This window comes from Solanum verrucosum, unplaced genomic scaffold (assembly GCF_900185275.1).
Source record: "Solanum verrucosum unplaced genomic scaffold, falcon-dt-bn FXZP01000194.1, whole genome shotgun sequence".
Classification (NCBI taxonomy): domain Eukaryota; kingdom Viridiplantae; phylum Streptophyta; class Magnoliopsida; order Solanales; family Solanaceae; genus Solanum; species Solanum verrucosum.
This window is the reverse complement of record NW_026020416.1, coordinates 583,836-602,037: the sequence shown is the minus strand read 5'-3', so window position 1 is coordinate 602,037 and position 18,202 is coordinate 583,836. Positions and strand designations below refer to the sequence as shown.

Below are 18,202 nucleotides of genomic sequence, written 5' to 3'. Positions count from 1 at the left end.
AGGTTATGACGATTTTTCTTCTCCGATTTTCAATTCTAAATCTTCTAAACCTCAATGGTTCTTTTCCCAAACACTTAGAATCATTTATACCCTCAATACCCAATAGATTTAACTCGAAAAACAACCTGAAAAAATGAATCAAATCAATACTAGGCATTCAACAATCAACCAACAAGAATTCAACAATGTTCTTCAAGAACTTCACTTTCTTAACATTCAAACAACTCCAATCTTTGCTGAATTGAACAAGTTGGTGTGTGGGTGGACTAACCCAACACGAAAATATCTCACATACCTTAATAGGGATCACCCCCGACGAATTCCACTCCAAACGCTTGACGTTCTTGGCGAAATCTTGGCTTTTCTCCCTTTCCTTCTTCCTTTCTCCTTTCTCCAAGCCCTGAACGTGAATTTAATTTTTCTAATCTGACTAAAATAAGTTTACCCCAATAAATCCCTTAAAACGAATTAGGAAATAAATTAGAGAAAAGACTATTTTGCCCTTCCTTAAATTCGGATTGGGACTTTCCTCAATCCAGCAGCCCAACTTCTGAAAGGCATATCTCATGCATATGATGTCGAAATCGCGCAAACTTGGCAGCACTAGAAAGATCTCTCCAAGGTCTTTCCAACCATATCCATAGAGCTGATCCTAACTCATCCTGAGCTAGGAGTTATGGCCGTTTGAAAAAGGCCAAAACTCACTTTCTTAACTTAGACAATTTTCAGATTTCCTTATTCTTTCCAAAAAATCAATATTTTCATATTTTAAACTCTTTATAGTCGTTTCTAGGTGCGAGATGTTACAATTTAGTACTTTTAGATTATGATCATTTTCATTATGACTTGTTAATTTGCAATATTTATTTTACGCGATTTCATTATTATTATTTTTGTTGGATATTTTAGTGTCATTAATCATATCATATTTTTTGTTATTTTTTAAAGAAACACCTTAGATAGTTGTATTTTGGTAGGACTAAAGAATTATTTGAAGTACAAGTAAATTATATGTTTGTATGAATACTTTACCGGAAAAACCCGAAAATCCGAAAAAATCCTAAAAATCCAAGGTTGAAAAACCCAAGTTTTATTGGTTTGATTTGGTTTATAAGTTTAAAAATCTAACACAAATAATTTGGTTTGATATTTGAAAACCCGAACCAACCCGATCATGTACACCCCTAATAACAGTAATATAACTTTATCCCAATTGTATAACTAGAAATCTTTCCTAATAGATGAAAGAGAAGGAGCATTTTTTTACCTTTTTTGTAATATATAAATAAAATATTTTAACTAATGTATGCCTACTTCCCAGCAAATACATATTGGACAACCTAAAATATCTAAACAAAAATTTAAATTTGGGAAAAGACATAAATTTTCCCATGAACTTGTTACGAAAAGTCAGTTACATGATTAAACTATTGTAACGACCTATTACACATCTGAATTATTTAAAAGTGAATTTATTTCAACCCTGACGAACATACAACTAGTCAGATGATGAGAAAGTGTTTCACACTCGCGTCACGTCATTACCATATCACTGCCACATCAATACTTACGTCAGATTTCAAAAAAGAAAATTCATGTCACCCAATTGCTTCTTCTTCCCTATACACCATTAAACCACTACCATTGTTGCTACTATCACAAAATTCACTTCTCTATCACCATAGATTTCACCACCCACAACCAAATTCACCACCGGAATCTTCCATAATCACTGTCATCATCAAAAATTGATAACAACCATAATAAATTTAACTACATTCACCATCGAAACCCTATCGCTGCCATTGAAATTCATCATAATCATAACCATAAATTTCAGCATCCACATCAAAATCATGAGTTTCATTGTCATTATCGAAATTAAAAGTCATATCACCACTAATTTTATAATTCATCACCAAACCCACCACAAAAGATTATCACAATCACAAATTTAATTCAAGCTCAAAGAGGAGAATGACAAAAACTTGCAATATTTATTTGCAAATATCTTTGTCACACAATTGAAAAATTAGTGCTTGATTTATTATTACTGATTTTGAAGAAAATCTAGAGAGGATTTTTCTGAGAGAAAAGAAAGATCTATGAACATACATTAAAATAATGAATTTTGTGCCAAACCCAGAAACTTTTTACACAGAAAAAGAAAGATCTAAAAAAAATCTTATTTCAAATGCTCACAATCAACAAAAAAGACAAATAAATTGAATAATCAGTGCTTGACTTGAGGAATTTGATGTGGAATTAGCAGTGTGGTAAAAAGCGTAGAAAAGCACGCTTAAAGCGCAAGGCGAGGCGAGGCGAGGCTCCTGCGCTTTTAGTTCATGAAGCGAGACGACATTGAAAAGGTGCTCGCTTCTACTGTAGAAGCGAGAAGCGCAAGAAAAGCGAAAGCGCGATAAAGCGCGCTTTTTATGAAAAAGCGCCAATTAGGGTTTTTTCTTTTAAAATGTAAGGGTTTTTTTTTTTTAATTTCTGAAAGTTACTTACGCGACTAAGAAGCTGCGACTTTTTCTCTTCTTCTTTGCGATTGATGTAGCCTGTAAGTTCTCTTCTTCTCTGCGAAGCTGCTGCGATCTGCTACTGTTTTTTTTTTTTGTTGTTGCTGAGTGTTTTTCTATATTTTTATTGCTGCATTTTTTTTTTCCAATTCTGTTTGCTGCTCTGTTTTCAATCTCTATTACTGACCTATTTTTTTTTCAATTAATATTACTGTTCTATTTTTTTCAATTCTTTTGTTGCTCTTGTTGAAGAATAGGAGTTTGATTCTTTGTGATTTAATTATGTTTTGATTTTTTGCTTTATATGTTATGACTTATGAGTAGTATTGACTATCTATTTACTTTTAATCTAAGAATATATTACCTCTATTTAGTTATTTAATATTTTTTTTTTTTTATACTAAATATCGCTTTATTCAAAAAAAGTGTGCGCTTCGCTTCTTGCTTCTCGCTTTTGTGAAGCGAGCCCTTGTTGCTTTTTTCCGCTTCTCGCTTCCCAAAACACTAGGAATTAGTATGAATTGACCAATTTTAGATATCTCGCTAGAAAAAATTTCGAACAATGAACCTAATTAATTGAACAACCTCACCAATCTTTGCAATAAATTTCTATCCCACAATGTTGTTTTCAATTTTTCTCTTGAAAATTAATCATGAAAAAAATTATTTTTCTCATTACCCATAGCAAAAAGAGTGTTTGTGATAAAAAAAAAATGGAGGAGAAGAAAGGTAGGGTAACATGAAGAAGAAGAAGGGTGGGGTTGGGGAAAATTGCCTTTGTTTTACTCAAATGTGTCTTATTTAATTTTATTTCCATGTTAGCTTCCTGGGTGGTATTAATTCACATTTGAATAGTATAGGTGTATAATAGGTCGCTCCAATAGTTTAAACATGTAACTGTATTTTCATGACAACTTTAGGGGTGAATTTAAGCCTTTTCCCATTTAAATTTAAATATCTAGCACCATTAGTGGAAACTTCATTAATAACATCACAAATAGAACCCGAAATTGGAGTTAAATAAAAAAAAAATCAGTCCACTAACTTCACTGTTCATCATTTATACACAATTCCAACCAAGTGAATTGTTGAAATGCAAGAAGAAAAGGATTAAGAACATCTACTATACAGATTTTTATTTTTTCTGCAGGGCACCAAGCACGTAATCTTGGATCAAGCTTTCCGGATTCCGAATTGTGGAACCAGAAACTCTAGCCAACACATCTACCTTAGCTGAGGGGATTACTGCTCATCCTTTCCAGAGTAATAGTACCGAAATACACCAGAGAAATCCTTTGCCTCATGACCGTTATTGCAGAGCTCTGTGAAGCTGGATACAGATATGAATTTCAGATACTTAGATAACATTAACTCCAACAGATAATGCTAATAACCAGAAATGATATAATAACATGCTGTTTTGAGAGAGTATTGCGATTTTAGTCCCTTGAAACGGTGTCACCCACCTATTTAAATGTTAGCAAACCTTCTCCCTACTATATGTTATGTACCACTTTGCTCCATTTTGTATTCGAATGAAGATTTTTCATATGGCATCCACATGGTCCATCGTGGACCAAGTTGTGAAGTGCCTAACACTTATTTAAGTCCTTTTTGAGGCTCAAGAACTGAAGATAGTGGTGAAGTGTTCAGAACTTTATGGTCAACGGAGAATTTACAATGATAAACAAGTCACAACAAAATTGAGGACATAATCAACGACTAAAATTGGATAATCACATCGATCGAGTTCACAACCAAGATGTCTAACTGGAGAAAAGCACCACACAGCAACAAGGTTTATTGACCAGAACTTATTGCAGAAAACAATTTTCAAACTACAGAGAATGCAGCACACTGAAAGTAAATAATAACAGATAAAACATAGAGCACTTTCTGATATTATTCCAGCACCAAGTATTTGCTCAGATAAATTATGAAATCTCTCTGACATGCATTATCATGATACACAGTACATTAGAAAGTCTACTCTGTTATAACTGTTAATTCATGTACTATCATTTACCAAGTGCATTATTTAATGAGTTCAAATAACAAATATTTCAAGAAAATGTTGTCAATGCCTAGTAAGTTAGCATAGAATGTTGCAACTGTAATTGAATAGTATACTTCCAATTTCATGTATATGAAAGGAGATGCAGCTGAGAACATTACAGATGGCAAAATTCCTCAACCCCAGGTTAATGCATTGAGTGGACAGATAATAATGTACCGCCAGCAGATCCTTATTCTTTTAAGTATTAGTACGACAAGTAGGTCCTATAATTGAAGTAACCACATAGCTTCTATTTCTAACTTCACATGCATACAATTGTCTGCAGTCTACGCAACATTAATTATCTTATGTACTCGTTGCTGAAGTAGGTAGGACTTACATCTTTTCTGCTTGTGATGTCAAGGGACACTTGAATCCAATATCTTTTGCTGATGCTGCAGCAAGGTTCAGATCTTTAGCCTGAACAGAGGAGGACAAGAACATCCGTAACTGATGATAGCGTAAACCCCAAAAAGTATAATACAAACTAAACTATTGTTGACTTCCTATATATTGTGATTTCAAGTGATTATGCAGCAAAGAGAAAAAATGAAAATCAGTATAAAAGAAAAAGGAAAATACTTCATAGCAAATTGAAACGGATCTTTGTTTAACTGATGTAACCCTACACCTAATGAACTCAGATCTCTCTCTTTAGTGAACACATAGGTGTTCAGATGCATCAAACACAGACACAAAAAGAAGAGCAGACCAATTGCATACTCATAATTACCACAATGGATGAGCAAAAATATTGCCGGCAATTGCACAGGAGTAAAACCCACCAGAGAACACAGTTAAAAGAAATGCATATTAATGGTTCACTTAAAAGGGACTTTAACATGCATTTATAAATGTAGAACTGAACCTTCATGTTCTCAGAAATCTTAGCAGGTATATTAGTTGTACTATATCAAGATAGGATTGAACGCATACCATCAACTTAGACGCAAAACCTCCAATATAATTCCTTGAAGAAGGTACTCCATCCATCACCCCAGGCACTGGATTATATGTGTCACTGTCATTACATAGACACAAGAATTAGGTTAAGTTAGTAATAAGCTACACTTTGATTTTGTATATGTGAGCAGGGGACAGATTTAGACGGTACAGACAAGATTTAACTAGCATAATTTTGATTTCATGGGGGCATTTATCATTTTGATAACAAGCCCTTCATTGTGGAGGCTTGGACCCCGGATATGGAATTCACTAGGGATGAGTTATACAGAGTCCCTATTTAGATTAAGCTACTGGGACTTGAATTCAAGTGTTGGAGCCCTAAAGGGTTTAGTAAAATTGGGAGTCCTATTGGAAAACCTATCATGGTGGACCACAACACTGAGAAGAAGGTGGGACTCAACTATGCTAGGCAATTCGTGGAAGTTAATATGAATGCTAAATTGCCAGAGGAAATCACTTTTTGTGAATGAAAGAGGTGATCTAGTTGAGCAGAAAATCACATATGATTGGAGGCCAACCTTATGCAATCACTGTCATAAGTATGGGCCCTCAGAGGAGATATGCAGGAAGAAGGCTCCAGCAGTGAGGAAGCCAATTGTGGAGGCAGTAGAACCTATTAGACAATCACAGGTTGATATTCAAGTCCCTCAGCAGATTGGGAACAAGTCTGTTTGCCAGCAACAAAGTCTTGCAACTTCAAGCACTCTATTGCAGGAAAACCAACCATAGAGATACCATCAGATAGCAAAGAATCTCCAGTTAGAAGAATAAGCATCAGGGTACCCCACCAAAGGGAAATAAAGCTCAGAATGCTCAGAACCAGGCAGCTTGGGTAACACCAACAAAGATTGGGAGGACAATAGTTCAGCAGACCCAGCAGATTGTTACACCAAACTCTTTCCAGTTATCAAATGAGGCAGGGTTGAATGAAGGAACAGTTGGAAATGTGGGATGTTAGGCCATTCTTCTCACAGGGAATGGTTAATATCTCGGATGGAATGTTAGGGGGTTTAATGGCTCCAATAAGCAAGAGGAGGTGAAGCTCCTTTGCAATGAAGAGCAGGTTGGGTTGATTGGCCAATTAGAAACTAAAATAAAGAGTAATAAGATTGAACAACTAGTTGAAAAATTGTTTGAAGTATGGCAGTATGTCACTAACTTGGCTCAGCATTATAATGGGAGGATATGGATTACATGGAGGCAGGATTATTATCATGTTGTACTTTACCACAATGACTGCTCAAATTATTACTTATGAGGTAATGTATACCCTTACAACTATCATTTGATCTATTATTTGTATATGGTTTCAATACAAAGGAGGAAAGGAGGGACTTGTGCAAAAGTCTGGTGAGGAACCATAGAACCTGTCAGAAACCATGGATGATTCTGGGAGACTTCAACTCTATACCCTGAGGATAAGATTTGTGGTAATCCAGTATCATGGTCAGAGGTTGTGGATTTTCATAATTGTGTTAAGGAGTGTGAACTGATTCAGCTACCACACATAGGCACTACGTACACATGGAATGACAAGAATGGGGAGCAGAGGACCTTCTCAAAAATTGATTGGATTTTTATCAATAATGAATGGCTGGATACGATGCCTTCTTGTAAAGCAATATACTTGCCTGAAGGTATTAGTGACCAGTGTCCAGCAAGGATGACACTGTAGGAAGGGACGCCTAGATCTAGGAAGCAATTCCGGTTTTGCAATGTGTCAGGAGTTCCAAAACTTGGTCAGAGCTGGTTGGTGAGCTTGAGTAATTCGTTGTAAAATGCTCCAAATTGTGAAGAAGCTCAAGTTCTTGAGGATAGGAATGGCCTTAAAAAGGTTCAATTGAGGTCGCAAGCTGATCCTGGGAACATGGAGTTACAACAAGAGGAGCATTTAGAATGCCAAGCCTACAGAGAGTCTTCTTATTTAGCTGAAGTATACTTACAGAAAAAGAGTAAAGTAACTTGGTTGAGGTTAGGAGATGATAATTCCAAGTACTTCCATTCTGTGATTAAACATAGGAGATTCCATCAATCCACAACACAACTTAGGGATGATAAAGGTGACTGGCAGAATGATCTTGATCTAATTGCCCAAGTGTTTGTGGATTACTACAATGATTTGCTAGGGAAAAGGGTTAAAGTCTTCCAAAGTCTTATTCAGAATGGAACTCTGTTAATTATTGATCAGCAGGTTAATTTAGTTAAGCCATTTATAAAACTGGAGGTGAAGTCTGCTATCTTTAAAATTGATAGTAACAGGAGCCCTGGGCTTGATGGTTATGGCAGTGGTTTTTTTCAAAGCAACACGGGATATTGTTGGTGAGGACATCACTGAGGCAGTCATGGATTACTTTCAGAACAGAAAACTGTTAAAGCAGTTGAACTCCACCATCATTGCACTTATCCTTAAAGTGGAAAATCCAGAGTATGCTAGCCAATATAGACCAATCTCCTGTTGTAATGTCTTGTATAAATGCATCTCAATACTCTAATACTGTGGAAGCAATATTCCATACTCTACATCCCTTAATGTGCCCTCCTAACTTCTTTGGAAATACAAGTGGGTCGAGTGGGTTCATGAGGTATATATGAAAGCAACTGAAAGCATATGGGAGGCTCCTCCTCATAGTAGTTGGTATTGGAGGAAGATAAACTCTTTAAAGGAAAGAATGAAAAGTTGGCATGTACAGGGGAAGTATGGTCTGACTCCTACAGGTGAATATTCTATTACTTGTAGCAATTTGGATTTAATAGTTGACCAACCTCGACTTGCTACTGTTGAGATTAAATGGACTGCAGTGGCCCAACCAAAGCACAGAGTTATTATGTGGTTAGCAGCTCAAAACAGATTGCTTACAAAAGACATGTTGTTGATGTTGAATATACCAGAGGAGGAGAATGAGTGTTGCTTATGTGCCCATCAGGTTCCTGAGAACCCAAAGCACTTGTTTGTGGAGTGTAACTGGATCAATGCAGTTAGGACTGGGATGTTAGGGTGGACCAGAGTTACACTTGTAACAGCAATGGAAGCAGTTCAAAAAGGAAATACTTGCAGCTGTGTGGGGAATGATCTAACATATATGGGGGGCTAGGAAATGGGAGATGTTCCAAGGGTAACTTGTACAGCCGGATGAAGTAATTGCGCACAGATAAAGAAAGACATTATAGGGAGGATAGCTATACATAGTAGCTCCAAGAAAGTCAGTAGATGTAGAGAATTTATACACAGATTGAAAATTTAATAAGTTGTTTTTTGTCTGCCTGAGACCTACTTTTTTACTTCACCCTTCCTAGAAGGTGTTTGTTGAACAAGGTGCTCTTTAGGTTGTGATTTGTGGTTATTTGTTAATGGTTTCAGTTCACATTGTTTCCCAAAAAATAAAAATTGTGCAGAAGACAAATATTTACTAAAGCAGACTATTTTTCATGCAAATAGGCTTTTTCATAAAGACATTTGTCTTATTATGGATTATAATAGTTCTTTAGTACCAGGTTGCAGTGAGTACCTACTCCAACAGCGAGCACTTGAAGAATTGAATATTTTTGTTAGAGTGCTAGCTTCAATTCCCAAAGACTGACCAAGAGCAAAGGCTTCAGACACCCCCAGCATACTAATAGCCATTGCCAAATTGTTGCAGATCTTTGCAGTCTGAGAAAGAAAAAGAGTTAACGCATTTTTCTTGGCAGAAATGGATTTATCATGACAAAAGTTTCTCCAAATTTTGTTAGTTAGCATTAAGACAGTTCTTTTAAAAAAGATTTTTAAAAACCTTCCATAGAAAATCATTTGGCAAATTATTTTTTTTAATCTTTCCTTTCTTTTTTTCTCCTTTTATTTTTTGGGTCAAATTATTGCAAAACTTTTGAAAAACACATTTCTCTAGGAAAACAAGTTCCATAAAAATGAGAAAAATGACTTCCCTAGTGGAAGTAGGGAAAACAAGTTCAACAAGTGTCATTCCATATTGATTGTGCCATCCTCACCCTCCAACACACCTGATCTTTACCCCCCATAGCCACCATCTCTACCTTCCATATTATTTGTCTTAGATTATATACAAATACTTCTAGGATGATATTTTTTGCTTACGTACCGAACATAAGAAAATAAGTAAGCAGCCCACTTATTTTCCTGGAAAACATTTTCCTTCATACCAAACACACCCTATATCTCACCAGCCTTAAATTTCCTGAATTCGGGCTTTAGGGACATCATCACAAGATACAATTTCGTATTTAGTTCTCAAACTACAGAAAATACAAACTATTGCCTTGTAGAAGACTGCAAAATGAAGCTAGGTTATGCCGACAATTAATTCTATCTGGCATGAAGAAACCCCCTGGTGGCTGAATGATGATCATACACTTCTATCTGGCATGCGCTATCTGGATATAATTATATAAACATGTATGAGTGTAAGTAGTGGCAAAGGTGTTATGCGACACCACTTGCAAAAAACTTTCATTTCATGTATAAATTGAATTTTTTAAATAGATATACACCCACATGAACAAGACACTGCTTGAAAACAATACAAGTTAATATTAATTTGGGCTATGAAGTAAACTCCTAAACTACCAGAGTCCCAAACCCAAACCACTTAGAAGCTGAAGTCTGATAATATGTCGATACTACATACACAAATCCTCCAAACGCTACTGAATCGAAGTCATAGAAGTAACTGCCTGCTACCTATTCTGATAGAGAAAGCTGGACATATTACACTGCTTTATATTGATTCACTTTGTATAGTTTTATCGGTTCCACTTACCTCAGTGTTTAATAAAGTCAAAGCTGGGAAAACAAAATATAACAGAAGAACCCAAGAAAGGATTTATTGTTCAAAGTCTTTATCAGCACTCAGCAGACATGTAAAACTCAAAGTGCAAAAGTTTAAAAAATAGGTCCTGGACATACTGCACCATTCCCCGATCCACCACAGTAGGTAGTGTTTTTGCCCATTGAGAGAAACAAGGGTTTGGCAGCTAAGTAAGCCTCCTCTGGACCACCAACCTACATGCAGATGTTGCTTATTAGCTCAAACCAACAGGAATCTGACTTTAGAAGCCAGAAAGTACAAGAAAGAATTTTCTGTCTGGAATTGGATTATAATATCCTTGCTTTTTATCCACAAACACGTGTGCCATCTAGTCAGGTAATTCTGATAAGGATAAGCAGATCCCCCCTACCCCAATCCCACCAACCAAAACAAAAAGAAATCCTGTATTTCATTAATCCAGCTTTTCAGTGGAATGCCATATGTATGTAACCAAGACAATGTTTGAGGTAATTTAAATTTTCCACATCAAATATCTATGAATAATTCAATGTCCAAACTACATGTTAGTGTCAGAAAGGAAAAAAGTTCATATATTCTCAATTGTATGTCATGAAATGTAAAACTACTATCAAGTTATAAATATCCCAGCAGTTGAAATTAAAAACAAGTTTTGGAGTTTATTCATATTGTTCTCTAATGCATTGGAGTTGGACAAATATTTAAGAAATGGATAGCTTAGATAAAAATAGTAAGGTCCCATAACTAACAACAACAACTACTACAATTACTACTAATGTGCGAATCTTAAGAGACCATTGCTTGTGAGCTTCAAAATCTGTTGAAGGCATAGAGACTTAACAGGAAACAGAAGAACATTTCAATTAGAGAATGATTTTCTTACAGCCAGTCACCTAAGGAGCATGTGGGTGTGAAATTATAACAAAAACAGTCACTTAAGAACCACTTAGATTGTAGAAATACCATGAAAGTAAGAGTCCCATTCTCTGCAGCAAGAACACCGCCAGATACAGGAGCATCCAACATAGCAGGAGCCTTCCAGCCATCTGCAAAGACGGTGGTGAATTTGCTAAAAAACCGCAACATTATTTGGCTATGATTTTTAACTAAGACAGGAAAAACAATAATCATTTCACATGATGCAAGAAAGCCTTGTTTTTATGCGAAAATGGTTACAGCATAACATATTCTTAACCCAAGACAGGGAAAACAATAATCATTTCACATGATGCAACAAAGCCTTGCTTTTATGCGAAAATGGTTACAGCATAACATAGGCTGTGATTCTCTGAAAATCTCCCTCAAGTTAGATTGTATAGATCTCATGTTCCATGCGAAGCTGAAAATTCATGTCACTGTGAAAACCCAATCTTTCGGTTGACAAGTTAGCAACTTGATCAATAGACTTCGTATTAAGATTGCATTAAATTATCGGCATAGAAGAAACTACACATGCCGAAGAAACGTTATACCCATATAAGATAAACTAGGCTCAAACGTTTTCGCATTTCAAATCACCATTAGTTATGTAACAAGTTTAACACAATATATTTTATTTAATTTTTTGAAAACTGGTAATTTGTATTCCTCTGCCCTCAGCATCAAGGATATGCTGGAGACCTCCAAAAAGTTATCAACAAAGAGTTATAACCAAGGCTAATTACAAAAATCTACCAATTGAACTTCATCCTCTACATTTGCTAGTTTACATCAAAAATGAAAGCTTACAATACAATTCCATTTAATCTTCTGCATAGTATTAGTCTACTAGACCTGCCCTAAAACACCTCTCATTTCTTTTCTTCCATATTGTCCACCAAATACATGAAGGAACTGCTCTCCACCATCTCTTCTGGGACTTGCTACCCCCTCTCCTGATCCAACAACTTAGAAGATCTGATGCAGTTGTTACTTGTGAGGCTGAAGAAAAGAGACCATAGTTGGGCTGTCACTTTGCAATGCAGAAACAAATGACTATTTGTCTCAGCCATCTCATTGCAAAGGAAACATCTGAACACTAATTGAAAGCCTTTCTTCTGTAGGACTTCATGAGTAAGACAAGCTCTTCTGGCCACTAATCAAGTGAAACATTTAATTTCGGATGGGACCAAACTTTTCCACACCTTTAACCATGGCCCTGTACTGCCTCCTGGCTGCCCCAAAGCTTCAGTTTTGTATATTCTATTGACAGAGAATCTCCCATTGCTGATATGCTTCCAGTTAATAACATCTGGAACGGCAGAGATACCTTTAAATTTGTCAACTTCCTTCAGAAGACCAACCACCCTATCAATCTCCCAGTCATTTAAGTTCCTTCTGAAACAGATATTCCACCCTTGAGGTGTCCAGGTGTCTGCCACAGTGGCTTCATGATTGCTGCATATAGAAAATAAGTCTGGAAAAGCAGACATCAAATGTTCATGCCCGTTCCATGGTTCCTTCCAAAACAATGTCTTCAAACCATCACCCACCTTATTGAGCAGCGTGAGATGTCTCACCACAAAGGTAACAACCTTCGCGATTGGGAACACCTTTCTTTCGTTCCTCATAATTCTTGCGGAAATTTGAAGGTTGGTTACCTCTATATTCGTTGCTCTGGTTTGAAACAAACCTGCCTTTGTCCGATTGGGATCCACCTTGGGAGCAACAGGAGAGTATCACTGGACACAAAGACAAGTTCAAGATCCTTAGCACATTCTTCTGTCACAAAATTATGGGTTGCCCCCATGTCCACTATGATACGAACATTTTTTCCATTAAACTTGGCATCAACAAACAGTGATTCGCGCAGCCTCACACGAGGCGGTTGGGGAACAATAGCTACAAGCGTCATATGACTAAACAAGGCCATGTGATTGAACAAGCCAACAGCCTTGTTCTTCCCTTGTTCCGCCCCGTCGACTTGTACGCCTTGCTCCCCTGGTTGTTCGCAGAATTGCATAGTAGCATGTTCTTGCTGTTTGTGGGCAACAACCCTCGCCCCAAGTTTGCTCAACATGGGATAAAATTGAGCAGCGTGAGATGTCACACCACAAAGGTAACAACCTTCACGATTGGGAATACCTTTCTTTTGTTCCTCATAATTCTTGCAGAAATTTGAAGGTTGGTTGTGGTTACCTCTATATTTGTTGCTCTGGTTGGGAACTTTAATCATCCAGCGTAATAACTTCAATCGATAGAAAAATCTATCAAGACCTAAAACAAAGAATACCATCTCCTAGGCATGTACGTAGGACGGGCCAGACGCAGCAGAGTGACGATCGGGGAGCGGGTTCCCCACTGGAAGGGGGACAAGAAACGGCCTCTCTTTTCAGTGGAAGTTGAGCTCGTCAGATCTGCTGCCCATGACATGAGTGATCCTTAACCCTACCCCTTTTTATTGCTATTTGTGACGGAAAAGAGATCCCTTCCCCTCGCTTTCGAAAATGATGAATATGAAGTCCGGGAGGCTGACCACCAAGCTCTCTCGAATGAGTTCTACTTTTTCTACTTTCGAGCTACACCGGGGGCAAAATCTTTTCCCCACTAAGACGTGCATCTTTATGGCTATATCATCCTGAAGACGGATGCGACGGGAAGAAGTGGCGTTTGGAAGTGTTGCTGACTTAACATTTAGGTTTCGACATAACAAAGCTTGCACTGTCTTTTCGCACTTAGGCGCACACGACCCCCTATTCAAACCAAAAGAAGTACCTCACCTCACTTACAAAGAAGTTGTTGGAGCTGGGTTCCGAACTATGAGAGTTTGATTTTTCTCTTTCTCAAAGCGGTCTGAACCTGCCTTTGTTCCGATTGGGATCCACCTTGGGAGCAACTGGCTTGCTCCGTTTGTCTCTTCCTTTGGCAGCATCGGCATGAAAGTTAGTCAACAATTTAGCCACTACAATAGCTTCGTCCACACCATTGACTTGACGTCTTTGTAACCCTTGTTTGGCCCAATTTTGAAGGTTATCCAAGAAGTAAAATAATAGATCCTCACTGGTCAAATTTGGGATTTGAAGAGTGAGCTTGGTGAATTCCTTCACATAATCACAAATAGAGGACGTTTGCTTAAGCTTTGTCAACTTTCGACGAGCTTCGTGCACAACGTTTTGAGGGTAAAACTGTAGTTTTAGTTCCTCCTTGAACTGCCCCAAATCATCAATGGAGCACGTTCCCTTCTCCATACCGCTTTCTTCCTCCGCCACCACAACATAGCGGTATCACTCAATTACATCGCTGTCATACGGATCTTGGCAGCCTCACTAGTGATGTTAACATGCTCGAAATAAGCATCCATTTGCCACAAGAAGTTCTCAACGTCTTGAGCACTCCTATCACCCCGAAACTCTTTGGGTTTAGGAGCCTCAATACGTGTTTCTCGGCTAGAAACCAGACCACACCCACCTATGAGTGTGGTCTCTTCCATCTGCTGACTCAAGGCTTCAACTCTCCGTGTAACGCGGATGGAGCATCCATGAGCTTGAGCTCAAGGTTGGTCAGCCCTTCCTTGTGCTATTCACCTTGCTCAATAAGGTTTCCTTTGACATCATCAAGTCCTCAAGGACAACGGATTCAAGAGAACTGATGTTGTTCTCAGCAACAACAATACGTCGGTTCAAGGCCACCAAACCAGCCTCGAAACCAGTGATTTTCTCATCGAGGTGTCTGTATCAGACCCTTCTCCTGCCTCTACGGTACTTTTCCCACTGAATGAGTGTGACTTTGTTTTCATCAAATTGAACCAAGTTACTGGAATTTTACTGCACACAATGTGGATAGACAACCAGGATGATATGAGGAAGAGGGAGAAACTACCATGGGAAAAATTACCAGATATACCATCCAAAAAAAGAAAATAGGGTGGTATGCACATTTGCTGCCTCATTTTCATATCTAACTAACTTTGAACGTCATGCTTTTTGGGCCATTTGATTGAGTAAGTTAGTCTAAGAAGAAAAACTCATAAAAGAAGATAATAAGGTACAAACAGTGACATTGTCATAGATATTGCACAGAAAGGGGTATGTTTTTTTTGTTTTATTTGTCTCCCTGGATGTATTGTGGGTAACAGAGGTAAGCAGCGACTGATACGCCTATAACGTACAATGACATTAGTACCTTATGACCAGATATTAGGTATTTAAAACATATCACATGCTCTATCAACACAATGCAGAAATTGTGAAGTTCATTCATTTTGTTACTTAATATACCTCTCTTGTCTATCAAAGAACAATTAGACACAGCTGCAGAGACCTTTCTTGATGTTTGAGGATCAATTGTAGAAGAATCAATAAATAGCCTTGGTCTGAGTAGATTACCACCACTAAGAAAACCATTTTTTCCAGTATAGACATCCAGAACCTGTATGATTAAAGATATATTGATTCATTTGACAAATATTGTAACTCATCAACAACAATAATAAGTCTAAGGGATAGTGGGATACATTCACATCAGTTATGGAGGATTCAGGATAATTAATCAGCCTAAGAAAAATGAGAAAGTGCATGATGTAAAAAGATACAAAATGGTATGCAAATCTCACATGGTTTGATGACGGTAACATTGTAATAACTACATCACTTGACTCTGCAACTTTTAAAGGCAAATCTTCTGTGAGAACGCCTTTGTCCGAGAACATCTTCATAATATTATGATTTCTGGGACAAATATAAACTGATGAACTCAAGGTTAAAGGAACTTCACATGAATTGACTTAGAACCTGACAAATCCTTTAAATCAAATAAAGCATCAACAAATAGAAGGATTCCTATTCTCAACCACCCTATTCCACATTGTATTACACCAAAATATAACATATAAGAGTGTCCAACAATGTAATTTTTGCTTCTTGTCCGACTATGCTTGTCCGTTTTTCATAACACAACATAGATACCTGAAAGATACTACTTTATATCCAACAACATATGAAACTAACCTAAGTTGTGACACCACCTAGCTATGTTGCTCAAACTCTTCTAAAATATCAAAGCGTGTGTGTAGGATCCTTCAAAAGTAGTGCATTTTTGAAGGACCCGACATGGGTACGGCATCATTTTTGGAGAGTCCGAGCAACATAGCCACCTAGGCTTATAGCCTAGTAGTACCAGTGAGAATTTCCCACGCAACAGATGTGGATCTAATTCTCACTGTTCTCACTCCCTATCCACTCTCCCTTTCCAGTCCTGCTTACTAATAAAAAGAGAAATTGACGTGTGATTGATTCTACAGAGTAAGCAACCATAAATAAGTGAATAAAGTTGTAAGCATTACATGTCATGTACTGCAACCTCATATCCATCTTTAATCAAGCTATCAGCCATTCTTGCTCCCATGTTTCCGAGTCCTATAAATCCAATTCTCTGTAGAAGATGCAGAAATTAATATAATCAGCAAACGTGAAATGTAGTTACATAGGACAAATTGCAGGCTAAGGACATGAAATTTACTCTGACATATGAGGGATCCCAAGACAATTTTATACACACAATAATCCCTTTCAGCTAAGTTTAACAGAAGAACGTAGTAAGGGAAAATAGAAAATCATCAACCAATTCAGAAACTAAAATTGAAGGGGAACAAAAAGTACCCAATTCAACTATTGCTTAACTGTAAGTCTTTCACCAGTTCAAAAGTGGAAAAATAATAGCAGAAGAGAAGAAACAGTGCTTACACCAAAAGGAGATGAAGAGTAACTGCGCATCGGATAAAATGGCGAAACTGAACAAACCAATTTCTGGAGACCCAAAAGTGATCTGAGACTGCAGAAAGTTGCCATAGCTGCAAATTCTTCAAGGAAGAAGATGAGAAATATGTTATTTGATTAAAAATAGCGGAGATTCTTTTCTCATGATGTTTATATTAAGCATTGATTACATTACGAGAATGGAAAGGTTAATTACAATTTATTATTATTATTATAATTAAAGAAAGAGAAAGATAGTATTCAATACCGTATAATCACAATTAATTTATTAAGCATTAATTGTATCACTAAAAATGCAAAAGACGTTTAAGAAAAATAAAGGTGGCAATGCAATATACAATAATTAAGGAGAGAGAAATATATTATTTTAATATCTTTTAATTCAAAACTTTTGTCCTTGAAAAGGAAAATGCATTTAAGAATATTTAATGGATTAAAAAGAAAAAACTTTTTTCCCATTCTACTAATTTGATCCAATTAAACTTTATTTTAAAGATGAAAAAGATCAATTCCTTTTATTAGCAACATGCATAAATCACAGATGTTATATTAAAAATAAAATATTTATTTGAAAATTCAAAGGTAGTCTTCTTAAAAAAACGTATTTGGTACTAATTTAGTATTAATAATTAATGATACAAGAAATAAAAACGACATTTGCATCTATATAATCTACTATTTTTTTGTGTAAGTGTGGATAACCACACAGGTGAAGGTCAACATGCCTGCTTCACTTGTGTGGTTTCACACTTACATATACATCTGGAAAAAAAAAAAATTATTTTAATTTGTTTATCTTATTTTTTAATTCTTATATATATTTAAAAAATACGCAAAAAAATATTATAAATCATGATAATTGACAACTTAAAATATTTAAAAAAAACATATAAAAAATTGATTGCTTATAAAAAAATTCGATTGATTCATAAAATTAATCTATTTGTGTCACATAAAATGGAACAAAAGAAATAACATGTATTATTTAATTTGGAAACTACATAAAAAGTATTGTAAATCTCAAATCTCAATTATTAACAACATAATGACTCTTGAAATTCTATTTGTGATACATATATTGGGACAAGGTAAGTAACATATATTATTTAAAAATTACGTAAAAACTATAAATTACAATAATTAACAACTTAAAATATTTAAAAATTA

General features: G+C 36.3%; 1 protein-coding gene across 1 annotated transcript; it reads right to left on the bottom strand.

Annotated features, from left to right (window-relative positions):
• Positions 1–3,680: 3,680 nt before the first annotated feature.
• LOC125840892 (probable 3-hydroxyisobutyrate dehydrogenase, mitochondrial) lies at positions 3,681–17,203 on the bottom strand. Its single transcript, XM_049519868.1, has 10 exons — positions 17,003–17,203; positions 16,603–16,691; positions 15,874–15,988; positions 15,539–15,689; positions 11,307–11,389; positions 10,463–10,558; positions 9,051–9,193; positions 5,515–5,599; positions 4,919–4,998; positions 3,681–3,852 (listed from the first exon to the last, which is right to left on the bottom strand). The coding sequence occupies exons 1-10, from the start codon at positions 17,105–17,107 to the stop codon at positions 3,765–3,767; spliced, it is 1,035 nt and encodes a 344-aa protein (XP_049375825.1). The 5' UTR covers positions 17,108–17,203; the 3' UTR covers positions 3,681–3,764.
• Between the last annotated feature and the right edge of the window lie 999 nt (positions 17,204–18,202).

Excerpts from the sequence above, each read along its gene's own strand:
- LOC125840892 (XM_049519868.1), bottom strand. The coding sequence starts at position 17,107 with ATGGCAACTTTCTGCAGTCTCAGATCACTTTTGGGTCTCCAGAAATTG. Across the intron at positions 15,690-15,873 it reads TGTTACCGTCATCAAACCAT|GTTCTGGATGTCTATACTGG; the intron begins GTGAGATTTGCA and ends TTAATCATACAG. Across the intron at positions 11,390-15,538 it reads TTCTTTGATAGACAAGAGAG|ATGGCTGGAAGGCTCCTGCT; the intron begins GTATATTAAGTA and ends CCGTCTTTGCAG.